We start from the raw sequence: 20,598 nt of genomic DNA, 5'->3' as shown, positions 1-20,598 counted from the left end.
TCCTCTCCCACCCAGCATCTCTCAATCCCCAGCATGTTCCCCTCCCACCCTGCGTCCTCTCCCGCCTTGCATACTCTCCCACCATGCGTCCCAATCCCCACCATGCGTCCCAATCTCCACCCTGCGTCCCAATCCCCACCCTGCGTCCTCTCCCACCCTGCGTCCCAATCCCCAACCTGTGTCCCAATCCCCACCCTGCGTCCCAATCCCCACCCTGCGTTCCAATCTCCAGTATGTCCCTCTCCCACCCAGCGTCCCAATCTCCAGTATGTCCCCTCCCACTCAGCGTCCCAATCCCCAGTATGTCCCTCTCCCACCCTGCGTCCCCTCTTCCACCCAGCATCTCCCCCGTCCTCCTCAGTCCGTCCTCCACCATGTGTCCTCTCTCTCATCCAGTGCCTTTTAAGGACATGCCCCTTCTGATTGCCTATACCCATTTTATCGGCGTGTGCCACAGTACACCCTCGAGTGGACACTGCCCCACTTTGACCACTGTGATATAATATATAAATAGACAGACGGAGCAATAATAACGGAGGCTCCATCTGTATAATGTTCATTTTGTTAGTAGTTTATGTCACTACTATTGCCACTACATTCAGTGATTTATGATTTACAAGTAAAACTAGTGCAAAAACATAACTAAGGATTCCATGTGGTGTGATACAGTAGGAGGTCCATGGGGGGGTGACACCATGAGTTACCACACCGGGTGACACCAACCCTAGTGACGCCTCTGCCCTGACTCACACAGTCAGTGTAGCCTGTGTTTACTGCTCTGCTGCCCGGCTCTTCAGCGGCAGTGGCAGCAGATCGTCAGACAGGGACGGGGCGGCAGAGAGGCATGCCGCAAGCATAATGAAGGCAACAAAGCAAAGACCAACCAGACCAAGCAAGTGATGGGGCCCCCCTGAAGCTCGGGGCCCGGGAGGGTTGTCCCCTTTGACCCCCCCTGTCGCCGGGCCTGCTGGTATGTCACCTTCACTCAGCTTTGTCCCAAGAGCTTGCACTCTGCCTACATTTTTTTTAGCCTCTGCCTAAATTTTTTTAGCCTCTGCCCTCCCCTCTCCCTTATAGCCACCCATACCTCCTATAGATTGCAAGCTCCTATGAGCAGGGCCCTCTCCCCTGTGTCTTCTGTACATGTTTCTGCTGCATGTGTATATATCCTGTCTGTATTTATGTATCTGTTCTTTCCCCTTGTCCGGGGCTACTGAACCCTTGTGGCGCCTTATATTTCTCTATCGTCCTAAGTGGATGCTGGGGTTCCTGAAAGGACCATGGGGAATAGCGGCTCCGCAGGAGACAGGGCACAAAAGTAAAGCTTTTACAGGTCAGGTGGTGTGTACTGGCTCCTCCCCCTATGACCCTCCTCCAGACTCCAGTTAGATTTTTGTGCCCGGCCGAGAAGGGTGCAATTCTAGGTGGCTCTCATAAAGAGCTGCTTAGAGAGTTTAGCTTAGGTTTTTTATTTTACAGTGATTCCTGCTGGCAACAGGATCACTGCAACGAGGGACAGAGGGGAGAAGAAGTGAACTCACCTGCGTGCAGGATGGATTGGCTTCTTGGCTACTGGACATGAAGCTCCAGAGGGACGATCACAGGTACAGCCTGGATGGTCACCGGAGCCACGCCGCCGGCCCCCTCACAGATGCTGAAGCAAGAAGAGGTCCAGAATCGGCGGCTGAAGACTCCTGTAGTCTTCTTAAGGTAGCGCACAGCACTGCAGCTGTGCGCCATTTTCCTCTCAGCACACTTCACACGGCAGTCACTGAGGGTGCAGGGCGCTGGGGGGGGGCGCCCTGGGAGGCAAATGAAAACCTTTAAAAAGGCTAAAAATACCTCACATATAGCCCCAGAGGCTATATGGAGATATTTACCCCTGCCTAAATGTACTAAATAGCGGGAGACGAGCCCGCCGAAAAAGGGGCGGGGCCTATCTCCTCAGCACACGGCGCCATTTTCTGTCACAGCTCCGCTGGTCAGGAAGGCTCCCAGGTCTCTCCCCTGCACTGCACTACAGAAACAGGGTATAACAGAGAGGGGGGGCAGAATAAATGGCAATATATTAATATAAAAGCAGCTATAAGGGAGCACTTAATCATAAGGCTATCCCTGTCATATATAGCGCTTTTTGGTGTGTGCTGGCAGACTCTCCCTCTGTCTCCCCAAAGGGCTAGTGGGTCCTGTCTTCGTATAGAGCATTCCCTGTGTGTCTGCTGTGTGTCGGTACGTGTGTGTCGACATGTATGAGGACGTTATTGGTGTGGAGGCGGAGCAATTGCCAAATATGAGGATGTCACCTCCTAGGGGGTCGACACCAGAATGGATGCCTTTATTTGTGGAATTACGGGATAGCGTCAACTCGCTTAAGCAGTCGTTTGCCGACATGAGGCGGCCGGACACTCAATTAGTGTCTGTCCAGGCGCCTCAAACACCGTCAGGGGCTGTAAAACGTCCCTTGCCTCAGTCGGTCGACACAGACCCAGACACAGGCACTGATTCCGGTGGTGAAGGTGACGAATCAACCGTATTTTCCAGTAGGGCCACACGTTATATGATTTTGGCAATAAAGGAGATGTTACATTTAGCTGATACTACAGGTACCACTAAACAGGGTATTATGTGGGGTGTGAAAAAACTACCAGTAGTTTTTACCGAATCAGAAGAATTAAATGACGTGTGTGATGAAGCGTGGGGTGCCCCGATAAAAAACTGCTAATTTCAAAGAAGTTATTGGCTTTATACCCTTTCCCGCCAGAGGTTAGGGCGCGCTGGGAAACACCTCCTAGGGTGGACAAAGCGCTAACACGCTTATCAAAACAAGTGGCGTTACCCTCTCCTGAGACGGACGCACTTAAAGATCCATCAGATAGGAGGATGGAAAATATCCAAAAAGGTATATACACACATGCAGGTGTTATACTACGACCAGCTATTGCGACTGCCTGGATGTGCAGTGCTGGGGTAGTTTGGTCAGAGTCCCTGATCAAAAATATTGATACCCTGGACAGGGACAATATTTTACTGTCGTTAGAACAAATAAAGGATGCATTTCTTTATATGCGTGATGCACAGAGAGATATCTGCACACTGGCATCACGGGTAAGTGCTATGTCCATTTCGGCCAGAAGAGCTTTATGGACACGACAGTGGACAGGCGATGCGTAGAGGAGTTATTTGAGGTCGGTCTATCGGATTTGGTGGCCACGGCTACGGCCGGGAAATCCACCTTTCTACCTCAAGTCACTCCCCAACAGAAAAAGGCACCGACCTTTCAACCGCAGCCCTTTCGTTCCTTTAAAAATAAGAGAGCAAAGGGCTATTCATATCTGCCACGAGGCAGAGGACGAGGGAAGAGACAGCAACAGGCAGCTCCTTCCCAGGAACAGAAGCCCTCCCCGGCTTCTACAAAAGCCTCAGCATGACGCTGGGGCTTCGCAAGCGGACTCGGGGGCGGTAGGCGGTCGTCTCAAAAATTACAGCGCGCAGTGGGCTCACTCGCAGGTAAATCCCTGGATCCTGCAGATAATATCTCAGGGGTACAGGTTGAAATTAGAGACAGAGCCACCTCGCCGTTTCCTGAAGTCTGCTTTACCAACGTCCCCCTCAGAAAGGGAGACGGTTTTGGAAGCCATTCACAAGCTGTATTCTCAGCAGGTGATAGTCAAGGTACCTCTTCTACAACAAGGGAAGGGGTATTATTCCACTCTATTTGTGGTACCGAAGCCGGATGGCTCGGTAAGGCCTATTCTAAATCTGAAGTCCTTGAACCTATACATAAAGAAGTTCAAGTTCAAGATGGAGTCACTCAGAGCAGTGATAGCGAACCTGGAAGAAGGGGACTTTATGGTATCCTTGGACATCAAGGATGCGTATCTCCACGTTCCAATTACCCCTCACACCAGGGGTACCTCAGGTTCGTTGTACAAAACTGTCACTATCAGTTTCAGACGCTGCCGTTTGGTTTGTCCACGGCACCTCGGGTCTTTACAAAGGTAATGGCCGAGATAATATTTCTTCTTCGAAGAAAAGGCGTATTAATTATCCCATACTTGGACGATCTCCTAATAAGGGCAAGGTCCAGAGAACAGCTAGAGATGGGTTTAGCACTATCTCAAGAGGTGCTAAAGCAGCACGGATGGATTCTGAATATTCCAAAATCCCAATTAATGCCGACAACTCGTCTGCTGTTCCTGGGGATGATTCTGGACACAGTTCAGAAAAAGGTTTTTCTTCCCGAAGAAAAAGCCAAGGAGTTATCTGACCTGGTCAGGAACCTCCTAAAACCAGGAAAGGTGTCTGTACATCAATGCACAAGAGTCCTGGGAAAAAAAAATGGTAGCTTCTTACGAAGCAATCCCTTTCGGCAGATTCCATGCAAAGGGATCTGTTGGACAAATGGTCAGGGTCGCATCTTCAGATGCACCTGCGGATAACCCTGTCGCCGAGGACAAGGGTATCCCTTCTGTGGTGGTTGCAGGAGGCTCATCTATTGGAGGGCCGCAGATTCGGCATACAGGATTGGATCCTGGTGACCACGGATGCCAGCCTGAGAGGCTGGGGAGCAGTCACACAGGGAAGAAATTTCCAGGGAGTGTGGTCGAGCCTGAAAAAGTCTCTTCACATAAGCATTCTGGAACTAAGAGCAATCTACAATGCTCTAAGCCAGGCGGAACCTCTGCTTCAAGGAAGACCGGTGTTGATCCAGTCGGACAACATCACGGCAGTCGCCCATGTAAACAGACAGGGCGGCACAAGAAGCAGGAGGGCAATGGCAGAAGCTGCCAGGATCCTTCGCTGGGCGGAGAATCACGTGATAGCACTGTCAGCAGTATTCATCCCGGGCGTGGACAACTGGGAAGCAGACTTCCTCAGCAGACACGACCTTCACCCGGGAGAGTGGGGACTTCATCCAGAAGTTTTCCACATGCTATTAAACCGTTGGGTAAAACCAATGGTGGACATGATGGCGTCTCGCCTCAACAAAACACTGGACAGGTATTGCGCCAGGTCAAGAGATCCGCAGGCAATAGCTGTGGACGCGCTGGTAACACCTTGGGTGTACCAGTCGGTATATGTGTTTCCTCCTCTGCCTCTCATACCAAAGGTATTGAGGATTATACGGCAAAGAGGAGTAAGACTAGTGGCTCCGGATTGGCCAAGAAGGACTTGGTACCCGGAACTTCAAGAGATGGTCACGGACGATCCGTGGCCTCTACTTCTGAGAAGGGACCTGCTTCAGCAGGGTCCTTGTCTTTTTCAAGACTTACCGCGGCTGCGTTTGACGGCATGGCGTTGAATGCCAGATCCTAAAAGGAAAAGGCATTCCAGAAGAAGTCATTCCTACCTTGATAAAGGCAAGGAAGGAAGTCACCGCGAAGCATTATCGCCGTATTTGGCGAAAATATGTTGCGTGGTGCGAGCAGCGGAGTGCTCCGATGGAGGAATTTCAACTGGGTCGTTTTCCTACATTTCCTGCAATCAGGATTGTCTATGGGTCTCAAATTGGGATCTATTAAGGTTCAAATTTCGGCCCTATCAATATTCTTCCACAAAGAATTGGCCTCAGTCCCTGAGGTCCAGATTTTTATCAAAGGAGTACTGCATATACAGCCTCCTGTGGTGCCTAAGGTGGCACCGTGGGATCTAAATGTAGTTTTAGATTTCCTCAAATCCAATTGGTTTGAACCACTAAAGAATGTGGATTTGAAATCTCACATGGAAAGTGACTATGTTACTGGCCCTGGCTTCGGCCGGGAGAGTATCTGAACTGGCGGCTTTGTCTTATAAAAGCCCTTATTTAATTTTCCATTCGACATAGGGCAGAGCTGCGGACGCGTCCGCATTTTCTCCCTAAGGTGGTATCAGCGTTTCACCTGAACCAGCCTATTGTAGTGCCTGCGGCTACAGACGACTTGAAGGACTCCAAGTTGTTGGACGTTGTCAGAGCCTTAAAAATATACATTTAAAGGACGGCTGGAGTCAGAAAATCTGACTCGCTGTTTATACTGTATGCACCCAACAAGTTGGGTGCACCTGCTTCTAAGCAGTCGATTGCTCGTTGGTTTTGTAACAAAATTCAACTTGTACATTCTGTGGCAGGCCTGCCACAGCCTAAATCTGTTAAGGCCCATTCCGCAAGGAAGGTGGGCTCATCTTGGGCGGCTGCCCGAGGGGTCTCGGCATTACAACTCTGCCGAGCAGCTACGTGGTCAGGGGAGAACACGTTTGTAAATTTTTACAAATTTGATACCCTGGCAAAGGAGGACCTGGAGTTCTCTCATTCGGGGCTGCAGAGTCATCTGCACTCTCCCGCCCGTTTGGGAGCTTTGGTATAATCCCCATGGTCCTTTCAGGAACCCCAGCATCCACTTAGGACGATAGAGAAAATAAGAATTTACTTACCGATAATTCTATTTCTCGGAGTCCGTAGTGGATGCTGGGCGCCCATCCCAAGTGCGGATTATCTGCAATACTTGTACATAGTTATTGTTAACTAATTCGGGTTATTGTTTAGGAAGCCATCTTTCAGAGGCTCCTCTGTTATCATACTGTTAACTGGGTTTAGATCACAAGTTGTACGGTGTGATTGGTGTGGCTGGTATGAGTCTTACCCGGGATTCAAAATCCTCCCTTATTGTGTACGCTCGTCCGGGCACAGTACCTAACTGGAGTCTGGAGGAGGGTCATAGGGGGAGGAGCCAGTACACACCACCTGACCTGTAAAAGCTTTACTTTTGTGCCCTGTCTCCTGCGGAGCCGCTATTCCCCATGGTCCTTTCAGGAACCCCAGCATCCACTACGGACTCCGAGAAATAGAATTATCGGTAAGTAAATTCTTATTATAAAAGGTAATAATACTACAGCCAGAGAGGATTGTCAGCTCTGCTGCCCTGACCCCAGCGTCCCCTGGTACTCTCCCTGCAGGGTAGGAACTCCTCTATACTGGCTAATGTCGTCCTTCCTGATAATGTCATTATCCGGGCGGCACAACCTGTGTATTGCCATGTGCACCGTATACACGCAGCGCCGGTCCTGCGGACACTGCAGAGTGGTGGGCCATGTGGAAGGCCTTATGGAGGCCGATGATGATGCATCTCTCACCATGAAGTGACCATGACCTGGGATGTTTCGGCTGATGACCCCCCTCCGCTGTTACAAGGTCACTGCTGACTCGCGTCGGCACAGGCCAGTTTCCCAGTAGGCTCTTGTTGGGAATGTACTGTGTATTCCCGGCTCCCTACTCTCTCTTCTGTGGTTATTGGCCACATATCTCCATACAGTGACCTCTGCTAATTGTGAGACCAGCTGCAGCGATGTTACTTGTATATTGGCAATGCCTTAGCGGCCCGGTGCGCTGATAGTGTGTTGCCATATGTGGGGCCCGGACAGGAGTTTCTGTTAGGCCCTAATGCTTGGACAGATGGGCGCACCCTTGTCTGGGAACCTGCTCCCAGTCCTGGTTGGTAGAACCCTCTTTTTCAGTTTAATCCCGGATGTCTAGGTTGCCAGGGCAGGAGGTATTCCGTGCGGCACCTGGATGAATGGAGCCTGGCCAGTCAGGTAGGATCACCGGCTCGGCCCCCCCAACACCAAGGAGGTCACCTGTTCTCTCCCCACCATCTCCTGCAGCACAATGGTAGAGGAGCCCCCCGCAGTGTGTGGATTTGCAAGACACTCCAGTGGTCTGCAGACCATTGCCCCAATACTGCTGCTTTGCAGAGCATCTCTTTCTTGACAAACACTGGCAGGAGAGCAGATCTGAGACACCCGTGTTACTATAGAGACCAGTTGGGTCACATGGCAGAGGGGAAAGTGCGGAAACCTCCTTTGGATAGGCATGTACCTGCCTCGTACTCATCCGAAGGATGAGAGAAAGAAAGTAGTGAAGTTGCCCATAGCAACTAACCATCTTCTAGTTATTTATCTAAAACGTTATACCCCTTTCACATTGCAAAAATGACCCAGGTTATTGCAGAGTCGACCCGGGTCAAGGTGCAGTGTGAAAGCGCCAAAGTGAATAACCCGGGTCGCGCTACCCAGCAATTCAACCCAGGTTAAACACGGGTCAGACCCGGGTCGCTGTACAGTGTAAAACCCTCTGACTCGGGATATTCAACTCTGGTCTCAGAAAAAGGTGCTGATTGGCTGTGTATGTGTCTGCTCAGAGCAGTCCCCAGCCCCGCCTCTTATTTCCTTTCTGACCTCATCAGTGTGAGCCAGAAAAGTCCATTTTAAATCACATCACAGTGTTTAACACGGGTGAACCTGGTTCAGTGTGAGAGGCAATAAATAACCCAGGTCTAAACTGCAATGTAAAAGGGTCTGAGCCTGCTCGGACCTGGATTTGCGATCTGAAAGCGGTATTAATAAAATGCCAGAATATGATTGGTTGTTATTGGCAACGGCTCCACTTTCTCTCAGGTTTGCTGCATCTTCACCACGGTGTTACAGCTGCTTCGTTAATTATACATGCACCTGTATCCAGCAATGACTCTCACTCTCAGACAGCATCAAGTGTAGCAGGACTCTGCGACCAGGTGCAACCCGCAGATAAATAGTGAACTCGTATTGCGGAGCTTTGCTCCCCTTACTCCCTGTGTACGGAGCCTTCAGACATTGCAGCACAGTATATAAATAAATGCCCCATACCGGAACCTTTCCTAACCACTGCCGTCTCGTTAAAGTGGCGTCAGAATGCGCCCGTGCACTGTGAGCCGCCTCGATACATCTGAGAAACCAGCCTGTCCAGTCATTAGGAAGTAGCCGCCTCATTGAGGCATGAGGCACATTGTGCCTCACGGCTCAGTGCTGCTGCATGCAGGTTTCTAGGCAATAGGATATCGGCTGCACTCACTTTGTGGGTGACGAGTATAATGTAAATTCCAACTTGCTGCTTTTTTTTTTTTATAAAGTACAAGGATTCTTTCGGCATAATCTCCTTTTATTGTGAATTGCCAGAAAGCCAGGACTATAGCCCCACTCCTGGTGTCCTGTATTACTGTCCCAGGCGACCTTTGTGTTCTCTAGATCTGCTGATCCTGCAGGAGGACACAATGTCATCTTATTGCAGAAGCCCTATGTCTGTACATGGGAAGTGTCCCAGTAGGCTCGCATTCACTCCCAGTATGGAGATTTATATGTAATGTGCTAACCCTTACTGTGTATTTTACCAGGTACTAACTAAAGAGGTGATTATACATTAACCTAATGGGGATATCGCTGACCTGACTTGGGGGGTGGTTATTCTGAGTTGATAGCAGCAGGAACTTTGTTAGCAGTTGGGCAAAACCATGTGCACTGCAGGGGAGGCAGATATAACATGTGCAGAAAGAGTTAGATTTGGGTGGGTTATTTTGTTTCTGTGCAGGGTAAATACTGGCTGCTTTATTTTTACACTGCAATTTAGATAGCAGATTGAACACACCCCACCTAAATCTAACTCTCTCTGCACATGTTACATCTGCTCTCCCTGCTGTGCACATGGTTTTGCCCAAACTGCTAACAAAATTCCTGCTGCAATCAACTTGGAATTGCCCCCTTGGGGCCTAATTCAGACCTGATCGTAGCTGCAAATTTGTTAGCTAATAGGCAAAACCATGTACGGTGCAGGTGGGGCGGAGTAACACGTGCAGAGAGAGTTAGATTTGGGTCGGGTGTGTTCAAACTGAAATCTAAATTGCAGTGTAAAAATATAGCAGCCAGTATTTACCCTGCACAGAAACAAAATAACCCACCCAAATCTAACTCTCTGCACATGTTACATCTGTGCTCCCCCCTCCTCAGTGCACATGGTTTTGCCCATCTGCTAACAAATTTGCTGCTACGATCAGGTCTCAATTAGGCCCTTGGTGATTTGATGTGTGGGCTAAACTACCGCTGAGATATGTCAGTGTGCAGTGAGCAACATCTAGATGGCTGTTTCAGAGAACACAACTGTTTGGGAATTATTGCCTCGTGTGGGACTAAGACCAGCATGTTCTGTGGTTTTACATGCGGAAGGGTCAGTTTGTGGCTGATTATTCCCACACTGGCATTGCTCTGGCTGGGGAATGTGACGTCTCCTGGTCTGGCTCTGCAGTGACTAATATCCCAGGAATTGCAGGCTCCCCTCGCACACAGCCCACTCGTTAGGCCTCCTGGTAATGGGGAAACAGACCTCTGGCAGTATACATCAGCTGATTGCTGCAGTTGTGTCTTGTGTTACATAACTTGCAGTCATTACACCTGATCCACCCTCTGTCTTCTCAATTTTCGTGTATTAAAGCCCTGAGTGAATGCGGTAAGTGATTCCTGGGATAGGTTCCAGAACGGTAACTGCCTTGGCTGTAATAGGACCAGTCCTGTTATGTCGGTGTGCTCCTCACTGTGCTTTTTGGCAATGGTCAGGTCCAAGGTCTGAATCTGCGCCACTTATTGGATGGGTGACTATCCAGGGCCACGGCAGTCCCACCCCAGGCACTCAGCAGCTGGGTGATACGTCTTGTTCTAATCATTGCCCGAAAAGGGGGAGAGGCCTGGTAAAATGCAGCATTGTATTGTATGTAAGGAACACTGAGGGTTAATCAGACACGGGAGGAGAGAGGTAGAGGAGGTGTGAGGTTCTGTTGGTAAAAGTTTAATTGCCCCGTTACAAGGTAACAGGAGCCCCCTCTGGGCACCGAGAATCCTTTATCTAAAAATGTGTATTTGGGGTTTTCACGCGTGCCCTTTAATCAGCAGCCAGAGGAACAGCCAGTAAGAATGTGGGTGTAAGGGCACCAGCTGCGGCCAGGCGTCTATTTCTGTCTGTCGCTGGGGGCGAGGCGTGATGGTTTTCGGGCTGGTAATTCGCTGCCCTTTATACCTCCATCCCCCCTGCCTCTTGTGGGATTGTGGTTGTGAAACAGATGTTGTATGTGAGCCCAGTTCTGCTGCCTGTATGATTAGAGTCCCCTTAGTGTCCACACTGACTGAACATGACAGTATGTAACAGACAGATTGTGTTGTAAATCGGGAATTGCATCCTTTCCTGTGTAGGCAGGATGGGCACATGCCTAGGGCACCGCTGGTCAGGGGGCAGCGTGCAAATGGCTTAGTATTTTGAGAAACTCCGAGACCACTTTTATAGGTTGGGCATTTTTATTTTTTGCGCTTATCGACAACCTGTTACTAATGCGCAGAAAGCGTCTGAAACAGTATTTGTTACCTTTACTGGGGTTATGCAATGTATACCATTGTCAAAGCAGGCCGCACTGCCTTCTGATTGGCCTCCGCCAGGGAATTATTATAATACCAGGCCCCACCATTAAGGGATCATTAGTCAGGTTATTAATCTTATGGACACCTGTGAAATTGAAGCTGGGTATAACGTGTTCTATAATTCAGATTGGCTAATAGTGGATAAAACAATCTCCAAGTGTCTGCACGTGCCAGTGGGCGCTGTCAGGAGGTGGGCGTTACAGGCAGCCCAGATCCCACCTACAAACTCTGCCCAACCATGGTGGATCCTGGTGGGAGAAGTTGTCTGGCCAAAGCCCAAAGCGATACATGGTACATACGTATCTCACACAGGCCACGTCTATAGAACCCTGTTGCCACAGTGATGGGTTGTGGTGTCGCACCCATGTGATAGCTGTCGTGGTGGCACGGGGCCTACAGTGATTGGTAGCACTATGCAGGGAGGGGTGGTGCTTGTCATCACCAGGGACGGGGCACTTATTTAAATCAGAAGAACAATGGATGGAGCACAATGCAGGGAGATTCAGCAGGAGACCCTGCGCCAGCTTCCTCAGTAATGGAATATTGGATGCCAGTCCATCTTGCTGCCCAGCGATGGTGCCAATCCCATGGCTCCACTACCACTGGTGTGTAGAACGCACATTAATGTCCTACAGCGGGCCAGTCAGTGTCCTGCTGTCCAATTGGGAATGGGTGACACTGTGAAAATAATTGGGACACAATAATCAACTGCCTGGAAAAATGTGCCAATGTCACCCCCAGATGTGCACCCCCTGTATGTACATACCCCAAATACTTACCGCTGTCATTCCTGCAACAGGGGCCTGAACATACTTTGCAGAGCTCCACATATTATGTATACGGATTTTTTGTGTATCCAAAAACATTGTCCCATCAACACAACAAAGTGTTTCGGAGCTTTTTGCAGCAGAAATAGAATGAAGAACAGACATTCCCCCCTCCTCTTCCGCCCCCCACCCCTTCCCCCCAGCATTTCCCCCTAATTGTTAACGCAGCCGTGTAACTGCAGAGTGTAGCTACGGAATTCTGTGCCGGACAATCGCATTGTGATGAAAGAGGTTCCCGGAGTGATGTGCCAGGCTTACAGCACAGAGGCACTTATCACCCGGGCAGCAGCTTCTGATGCCATAGACACAATTATTAATAATCCAGCCAGTCTCTATGCCACACACCGTGCAGCAATAACCCTGTGGCTAAATATACCCTCTATGTAGGTGGGAAATCCCCCATCTAAATCAGGAGCCTGTCTCTGGGTGCGGCCGGCTTTGCCTGACCCCGGGCCCTTGGCCTGTGAGCTGGATAAGTGGCACAAATGTCCTTTCCAGTCTCTCTGCTGTCTGATCTAGTTCAGCGTAATTCTGTCTAATGAGAAACCAGAAAAAATATATAGTCCTACGTGGTAGAATTGGGTGCCCTCTGCTGTCTTGCCTTTATTTGGGTGCCAGAACCTTTTAGTTGCTTTCTACACGTTGCCATATTGCTGTGTTACTGTTTCGCAAGCCTCCAGTGCTGGCCGCAGTGACTGCACGGGATCACTATCTGGCGTGACTGCGATCCGCACAGTGTTATATACTGCTGGCACATGTGAGTTTGCGCCATACTCTGGCGTAGTGACTTTCTTACTGATGTCTAACATCTAGGATTGGTGAGGGGATTTTTATTCCGATGTAAAGTATTCCGGGTGCTTTCCACAGGCCATCACTGTGCATTGTCTGTCCTAGCCTCATGCTGCCTCAGCACAAACATATAGTGCGGCGCTGTACTGTCAGGGAGAACCATTAGAACGCGGCATCAGTAAAACTTCTGTCACAATGACGCAAGATGTGAGGTGCTGGCTTGTGTATGCCATTACTGATGCTGTGCCCACCGCCGTGCCATCTGTGTACCCTCACACCATCAGTGACACTGTGCCCTGTTGCGTCATTGCTTTATTCCCCAAAGTGCTTTCACTAACGCTCTGCCCATTGCCCTCCGAATGCCATCACTTGGGCCGCACTCCCTGGCACTGTGCTGGGGATGTGTATTAATCAGCAGGCACTCTAGGTGCCTATAGACGGGCAGTGATCCCCCTCCTGGGTCATTAGTCACCTGTGTGCCCGCTCTGTCCCAGCAGATCACTCTTTTCAGTCCGAGTGCTGCCAGTTAATGCTGACAACCGTGATAGAAGGTAAAACTCGGGGCATGTGCCCCGGCTGCCCAAGGACTAGCCATGCCCTCCTCTGGTCCCCTGGGTATTTTCCAGTTCCCTTACAGCCGGACCTTGTAGAGCCCTGACCCTGCGTTATTCTGGAGGGTGAAGGAATCGTATTGTAAGTTCTGCATTGTCTTTGTGGGTTATTTCTGCAGTCCTCTAAGCAGACAGTTACCGTTATCGGTATAGGTTTGGCTGTCGGCTGATCACGTGGTATCCGTATAATGATCCCATTATCTCACATGGCGGCTGCTGGTTATCACACGTACATTAGGAAGTGAAGCAAATTGCAACATCCCAGTCACCAGACTAGCTGCAGTCATCTTGTCCGAGCAGCTGCAGCGATGGCTATAGGGGCCCCTAGGACTAACGGCGACATCTGCTTTCTCTTTCAGCTGGGGAGGATCGTGGGGTACCCCTTCTACCTCGTCTTTGCCGTGTTCCGGAGGCTCTTTGGGAAGCCTCTTCCGGCCATCACCTTGGAGAGCGCAGATATAAAATACCCCCTGAGGCTCATTGACAAAGAGGTGAGTCTCGCTGTAAAGAATAATCAGTATTTCTGAGCATTTATCCTGCTCGTCCGGTATCGGAGCAGATTATCAGTAGCTGTTCTAATCAACACGCGGGAGGTGCAGGAAATAGGCATCTTTCCAGTAACATTTTACTTGAGCTGGGTTACTGCTTGTGTGACACCCACTAGATACCTCCAACACACTTATATGAATTAGTCTTATGTTCCTATTCACCATCTAAGAAGTGATTACATGTAGCACATATTTTGTGACATTAGTGAGGCACGAGGTACATGTCTAAGGGGTACTGAAGATTATCAAGCATACATACCACCTGACTGCAACCCTTTGGTGGGCCCAAGCCAAAACTGCAGTGATCTGTAATTACGCAACAGTGACTATGTTTATATACTGCGTATCTTTCCCCTAGGTCATCAGCCATGACACACGAAGGTTCCGATTCGCTCTGCCGTCTCCGAAGCATATTCTGGGCCTCCCCATCGGTAAGCCACCTCTCTACCACGCTGTAGATCTGACGGTCGTCTTGTGTCATCGGGGATGTTTCAAACATGTGGCTTATTATATTCTCTATAGTGTGACTGTCAAACCTAATCCTATTTATCAAAATACATTCTGTTGATTTAATAACGGGCCAGCGTCCTATGAAAAGTAATTGTGTAGTATAAATATCGCAGCCTCCTCTTAATATTTAACTTTAAGGGACCTAAAAAATAATGAACACCCCAAAATAAACCTGTTTGCGTTGTGATTCCGTAAGATGCACGAGAATCAGACCTGTTAGCAGTATATAAAACAGGAGAACGTAATACGGTTTATAATCCTCACCATTGTGGATCTAGGACATGCGCTGTGTAACACGGTGGAGATGACTTTATTTCCTGATTTCTAGGACAACACATTTACCTGTCGGCCAGGATAGATGGGAATCTGGTGGTCAGGCCCTACACGCCGGTCTCCAGTGACGATGATAAAGGCTATGTGGATCTGGTGGTGAAGGTGAGCTCTTGGGCCGGGGAAGGGGGTTGCCTGGTCTCTGGCACCTCTCTCTGCACAGACACCGCCACTGGCCGTCTTTCATACAAGTACATACAATATAACCACAGAACCGGTAATACACCCACCTATGATGAGACCACCGTCCCCCCACAAGCGGTCACCTTGACCGGACCATGAGCTGGTTGCGAGCAGGCCCCGGTGCTGTGTTGGGTGTGGGGGGGGGGGGGGGGGGGTATATTTCATCCTCTTGTTACAAATCCTCATCTGTTGATTCTAATTATTCTTTCTTTATTTTTATGCTTCAGATATACTTTAAGGGAGTCCATCCAAAATTCCCCGATGGTGGTAAAATGTCCCAGTATCTAGAAGGACTGAAGATAGACGAGACCATTGATTTCAGGGGACCCAGTGGATTGCTGACCTACGATGGAAAAGGTCAGCAAACATGATCTCCAACAGTGTCTCATGTACACGTAATACAGTAAATGCCATGCGTTATACAGCGCCCTCTTCTCAGAGGCTGGTGCCTTGTGTTGGGCACAAGTCCAACAGAGAGAACGCTAGACCCCAGAGTGTAATACCGGAGTGGCTGCGAGGCGCGGGAACATTACCAGGGGGGGGGGGGGGGGTTCCGGGATACGGATACTAGGATTCCAGTACTGGTCACGTTCAGGAAATTCATCCGGCAAAAATGTGCGCTGGGATATTACCGCTTCCAGGAGCCAATCAGAGCTGCGAGACTGTCGTCTATGCCCCTCCTGCGTCGCTGCAATATGTAAATGACATTTGGGTTCAGTGTTAACCAAATCTGTTATAGGTATTCAAATATGTTCCGCTCTTTCCTATCAGCTTGGAGGCAGATCAGTCCTGTGTGTGGGGGTTGGGTACGGAATCCCGACTGTCAAAATACAGACGCCAGAATGTAGGCGGGGGGGGCAAGCGAGCAGAACAAAGCCCCTTGCGGGCTCGGTGGCTCGCCACAGGTTCTATTCCCACTCCATGGGTGTCGTGGACACCCAGGAGTTGGAATAATTTTGGCGTATGTATGTTCAATGCAGTACCGGCTCTGCTCAGGTGGCAGTTAGTGGTAACGGAAGTCTGTTACCTATGGGCTTCGGATTTTGGTAATATATAGGGTGGAGGGTGTTGGGGAAAATTGGGCGTATTTTAGCAATTTTTTTTTTTTTTTCTTCCACGTCGCGCCTCTGCGGTAGAAATTAGGTAAAATGTTTACAACTAATTGAGAGGTGATGCCCTCTCCCCAGGCTGTTCTCATTCTAGCAATACTCACCCTTTTACCTGCAGCGCTGTCATGGCCAAGTACAGATTGTCTCCTAGGCTTTGTGCAATCTCAAGAAAAACTACCTGGTTAAAAAAAACCAGAACTTCCAGCTATATTACCTACAATAGATGTTAGTCCAAAGAAGTACTAGGTAACGATGAATAAGTCTATTACGGTACACATTTGCTGCGATGTTCTGATCAGTCGCTATTGAGGTGCGTCCGCCTGCCGCTGACGGCTTGCAGAGGGCAGTGTAGAGGACCCCTCCCCGTGGAGCCCCGCCCACAGTCCCCTGATGACCAATCGTGACGATAATTAGCCTAAAACCTGCCTGTGAAAATTACCTACACAATGGTGAAAACCGCATCGCAATCGGTTCAGTGGTTTCAGAGTTTCACGATCAGACAGACGTTCTCATTTATAAGATGTATCGATGTTTTGTTTTTTGTTTTTTATTATAATTAAGTGTTGGGTGTTTTTATTTTATTTTTGGTTTTGTTTAAGGAGTTTTCAAAATACGTCCAGACAAGAAGTCTCCGGCAGTTGAACAGAAGGTGACGAAGTTGGGAATGATTGCTGGTGGGACAGGTAAGGGACTAGTGCCCTCATATTGTTGTTCATTTGCCATCCCTTGTGACATATTGCCCTGCTGATTCCTCTCTCTCTCCCCTTCCCAGGAATTACCCCAATGCTCCAGCTCATCCGTGCCATCATGAAGGACAAAGACGACAAGACTGTCTGCTACCTGATATTTGCTAACCAGGTCAGTGTCTGACCCCAGATCTAGTCCCCTATCCTAGTGCTGTACTGCTTGGGTTACTGCGTTACTAGTGCCACCGGCAGGGCTGGGGTATATAGCCGTAGTATATGTTATGGGACAGTGGCCCGGATTCAGAGGTGGGTGCAGCTGTCGCTGCATCAATATGCAGAAGCTGCCAGAGGTATCTTAAAGTAAAGAGACTCCAAATGCGGACGTCTGATTTGCTGCTGCATCTGAAGATGCAGCATCGGATCAACTGCATGAACATCGGTCATCGGAGTGTTCCTCTGGTTACTTGGCGTGTCCGGCTAGATCCAAGTAGGCAACCACTGGCTTCGGCACGTCCAGAAAACTGGGCTGATGCTCTCCGTCGCCTGTGTGCTGTTCTAAGTGTGGACAGCAGGGGGAGCTAAAGGCCCTCACATAAAAATTCACTATTATGATCGCTTATAAGGCGCTACAAGGGTTCTGTAGTGCTGGACAGGGGAATATAATGTTACACGGGTACAGACCACTTAAGGCTCACATAAATACACAGTAAAATGTGCAGTTAGCCTAGTTTTGCAGAAAGCACATGGGAGAGGGCCCTGTTCCCATGAGCTTACACTCTAAAGGGGCTATGGCTGGGACAACGGTCAGAGACTGCAGCGTTAGGAGGAGGGGTGGGAAGCTAGAATGCAGTTAAGGGCACGCTGGGAGGCTGACGGAGCATTGGAGGCTGTACAGGGGACGAGACCCTAAAGCAGCGGTAAACTGCAATAAATCCAGGGTCCTCAAGGCACCATAACAGCCCATGTTCTAAGGCTCTCCATGCTTGCACGCTGATGGTATAATCCAACTGAGGTACTAAGTAACCTGTGCTTAAACAAGGATATTCTTAAAATCTGGACTATTTTTGGGAACCACTGCAAGTGTTTTCTTTTTTTTTCTTTTCTTTTTTTTTACTTTCCCCCCTTTCCCAGCACGTATGCCGCTGTATGCATACAGGGCACTTGGCTGGACAGATGGGTACAGTGACGTAAAATGGATTATTCACACGTCTATTTCTCCCTGTTCCTCTCTAGACCGAGCAGGACATCCTGTTACGAAGCGAGCTGGAGGAGGTGGAGGCCAATAATACCAGGTTCAAGCTGTGGTACACGCTGGACCGTGCTCCTGAGAGTAAGACCTTCATATTCCATATAGCTCTTATACGTGGGATAATGACCCTGTGTAGATCATAAAGTTCTATAGAAGTCACATCTGTGTTCTGGGCCTTAGTACGGTGCATCGCCCTCATATAGTGTTCCCTTCCATACACCAGGGGCAGGCGATGGCATACTGGGTGCCGCACATTGCCTAACCCGCTCTAGACTATAGACCCCATAGAGAGATACAAACCCTCTGCATAAATGTACCTAGACATCACTTACAGACTCTTTCGTGTTTATATGTAGAAGATATACACTATACTGTCTCGCCTGCTGTGGTAGGAGCTACTGACCGATACGGGGCAGGCCACCGCTGGCTATTACACAGACAATGTTACATTGCTATATTATACCCCTCACCCCTCCCTACGCTAGCAAAAGGACAGAGGAGGGTGGTTTAGTAAACGCACCATCATTTTCCCGCATTTGTGTCTGACTACAGCAGCACTCCATATTTTAGTAGGACTTCAGTCCTTTATAATCCATATGGTGGAAAATACTTTTCAAGGGCTATAAAAAAAAAAAAAAAAAAAATTAACAAAATAGTTAATGGAACATTAATGGTATAAGACGCTACGTTAGTCCTTCCGCTGTACCCCATTTCTCTTTCCTTTCTTCCATGTGTATAGAAACGCCTGTATATGTATAACTGGGGAAGTCTGATACTCTGGCGTCAGGAATCGTTGGGGTATGAGGCATAAGGCACCGACTGTTGTGTGTGATAATGGATATTCTCAGTCACCTCACAAATGTTACGTATATAATAGCACTTTTGCTGTTTTCTATGACCCCGTTGCTGGTGGCTTCTAATACCCTAATTGTGGCCATTATCCCGTGTATAACTGGAGGAGATAATTATTATTATTATAGTAGGAGACAGATTAACACCAAAAATTGGGTCATTTCATGGCCAGTTTTTTTGTTTTTGTTTTTTTTGCTCTTTTAGTTGGAATTTATTTAGATTTTAGAGAATATTGGAGGAAATTTCATTTTGTTCAACAACTTTCTCCGCTTTGTCGTGACGCACAGACCTGTAGTATTTTGTACGTAGAGTATAGTCTGGTCTCATGCACTATGACCTTGTATAATAACACCGAGCAATACTGTGCTCTAACCCGTAACTGCCAATCATATATCAGCTTGTAGGAGCTTGATCTCAGACTAAGGAAAGCAGACACCTGATTGGCTGCTACGGCCTCGGCATATGACGGACTTGCAGAGTTACTATACAAGCCTCTAAGACCATGACCCGACCGTTAGTTCCTGTGACCTTTTATATAGGGTGTGGCCTGACCTCTAATGCCTCTCGTATCCGCTTCCAGAGTGGGATTACAGCCAAGGCTTCGTTAATGAGGATATGATTAAGTCCTTCTTGCCGCCCCCCGGGGATGACGTCTTAATCCTGATGTGCGGCCCTCCTCCCATGATCCAGTATGCGATTAACCCCAGTCTGGACAAGCTGGGCTACCACCAGCAGAGGAGATTTGCCTACTAGCCAGCTGCGGCCCCGCTGCGAGGGTTGCGCTGGGCAGCGTCGGAAGGGCAGAGACGTCTTCGCACTTGGAGCAAAGGAGAATGTTTCCCGAGGAGCCTCTTCCAGACATCGCCCTGTAAGCCTACGTGTGTGTTCTGCCAGCTGCTCGTGTCTCTTATACCGTTCTTTCCTTTCCGTCTATAAAACACAGTGACAGGTGTACGGACAATCGCTGCATCCAAGAATGATTCTACGCTCCGTTAGATGCCGCCTGTCCTTAAATCCGGGGAATATGAGATGGGAAGTAGTACTGTGTACAGGGAGTGGAACCGGGCGGGTTTGGGAAGTGTTATTCAGCTATAGGGGGTCTGACTCCAAGCCATATTGTGTTCTGGGTTTGTGGGGTGAGGGGCTGGCTACAATGTATGTTTCCATATTCAGTGGACTGACCCTACCAGTGTCTAAGGGGGGGGTCATGCAAAGTAACTAGCATGCCACGCTGGAGCTAGTAGTTCCACAAATTGCGGAGGTCTGGGTTAGGATGTCACATCTTGTGCTGAATAGCGGCAGCGGGATTCTACATGTCACAATATCGTAACACTATTGATTTGTAACGTTATTTTTTGCTGAATCTGAATTTGGACACTTATCTCTCCACTTATGAATATTCCTGGGAGTTGTTCCAGGATGTTGCATTGGGTCTGTTAATGTAACGGCTTTGTGTCTCCTGCCCCTTAAACAACGAAGGACTGCGTCATGACTGATGTCTGTATTTGCACTATTCCTGCGCTCTCACTCTGCTGTGTAACCGGCCTCTCTTAGGCCTACGTACAATGTATTTTTATTTCTTCATAAATAAAAACTTTTCAGACTCTGTTGGCGTCCTGAGGTCTACGTGACCGTTGTCTTGTACCGCTTATAGAACAGA

At 48.9% G+C, this 20,598-nt stretch overlaps 1 protein-coding gene and 1 long non-coding RNA gene across 2 annotated transcripts in view; one reads left to right on the top strand and one right to left on the bottom strand.

Moving 5' to 3' along the window:
• Positions 1-20,544, top strand: part of LOC134933734 (NADH-cytochrome b5 reductase 3) — a 22,744-nt gene extending 2,200 nt beyond the window's left edge. Inside the window, exons 2-9 of the mRNA XM_063929154.1 lie at positions 13,831-13,962; positions 14,378-14,450; positions 14,858-14,964; positions 15,270-15,399; positions 16,751-16,834; positions 16,924-17,009; positions 18,071-18,167; positions 19,519-20,544. Of these exons, the coding sequence (XP_063785224.1) occupies positions 13,831-13,962; positions 14,378-14,450; positions 14,858-14,964; positions 15,270-15,399; positions 16,751-16,834; positions 16,924-17,009; positions 18,071-18,167; positions 19,519-19,691 (882 nt within the window). The 3' untranslated portion in view covers positions 19,692-20,544. The remainder of the gene's footprint in view (positions 1-13,830; positions 13,963-14,377; positions 14,451-14,857; positions 14,965-15,269; positions 15,400-16,750; positions 16,835-16,923; positions 17,010-18,070; positions 18,168-19,518) is intronic.
• LOC134935790 (uncharacterized) lies at positions 11,106-12,161 on the bottom strand. Its single transcript, XR_010180403.1, has 2 exons — positions 12,024-12,161; positions 11,106-11,922 (listed from the first exon to the last, which is right to left on the bottom strand). It is a non-coding gene; the product is annotated as an uncharacterized LOC134935790 (long non-coding RNA).
• Positions 20,545-20,598: the final 54 nt, after the last annotated feature.

This window comes from Pseudophryne corroboree, chromosome 6 (genome assembly GCF_028390025.1).
Source record: "Pseudophryne corroboree isolate aPseCor3 chromosome 6, aPseCor3.hap2, whole genome shotgun sequence".
Classification (NCBI taxonomy): Eukaryota; Metazoa; Chordata; class Amphibia; order Anura; family Myobatrachidae; genus Pseudophryne; species Pseudophryne corroboree.
The sequence above is the reverse complement of the archived record's forward strand: the minus strand, read 5'-3'. Positions and strand labels throughout refer to the sequence as shown.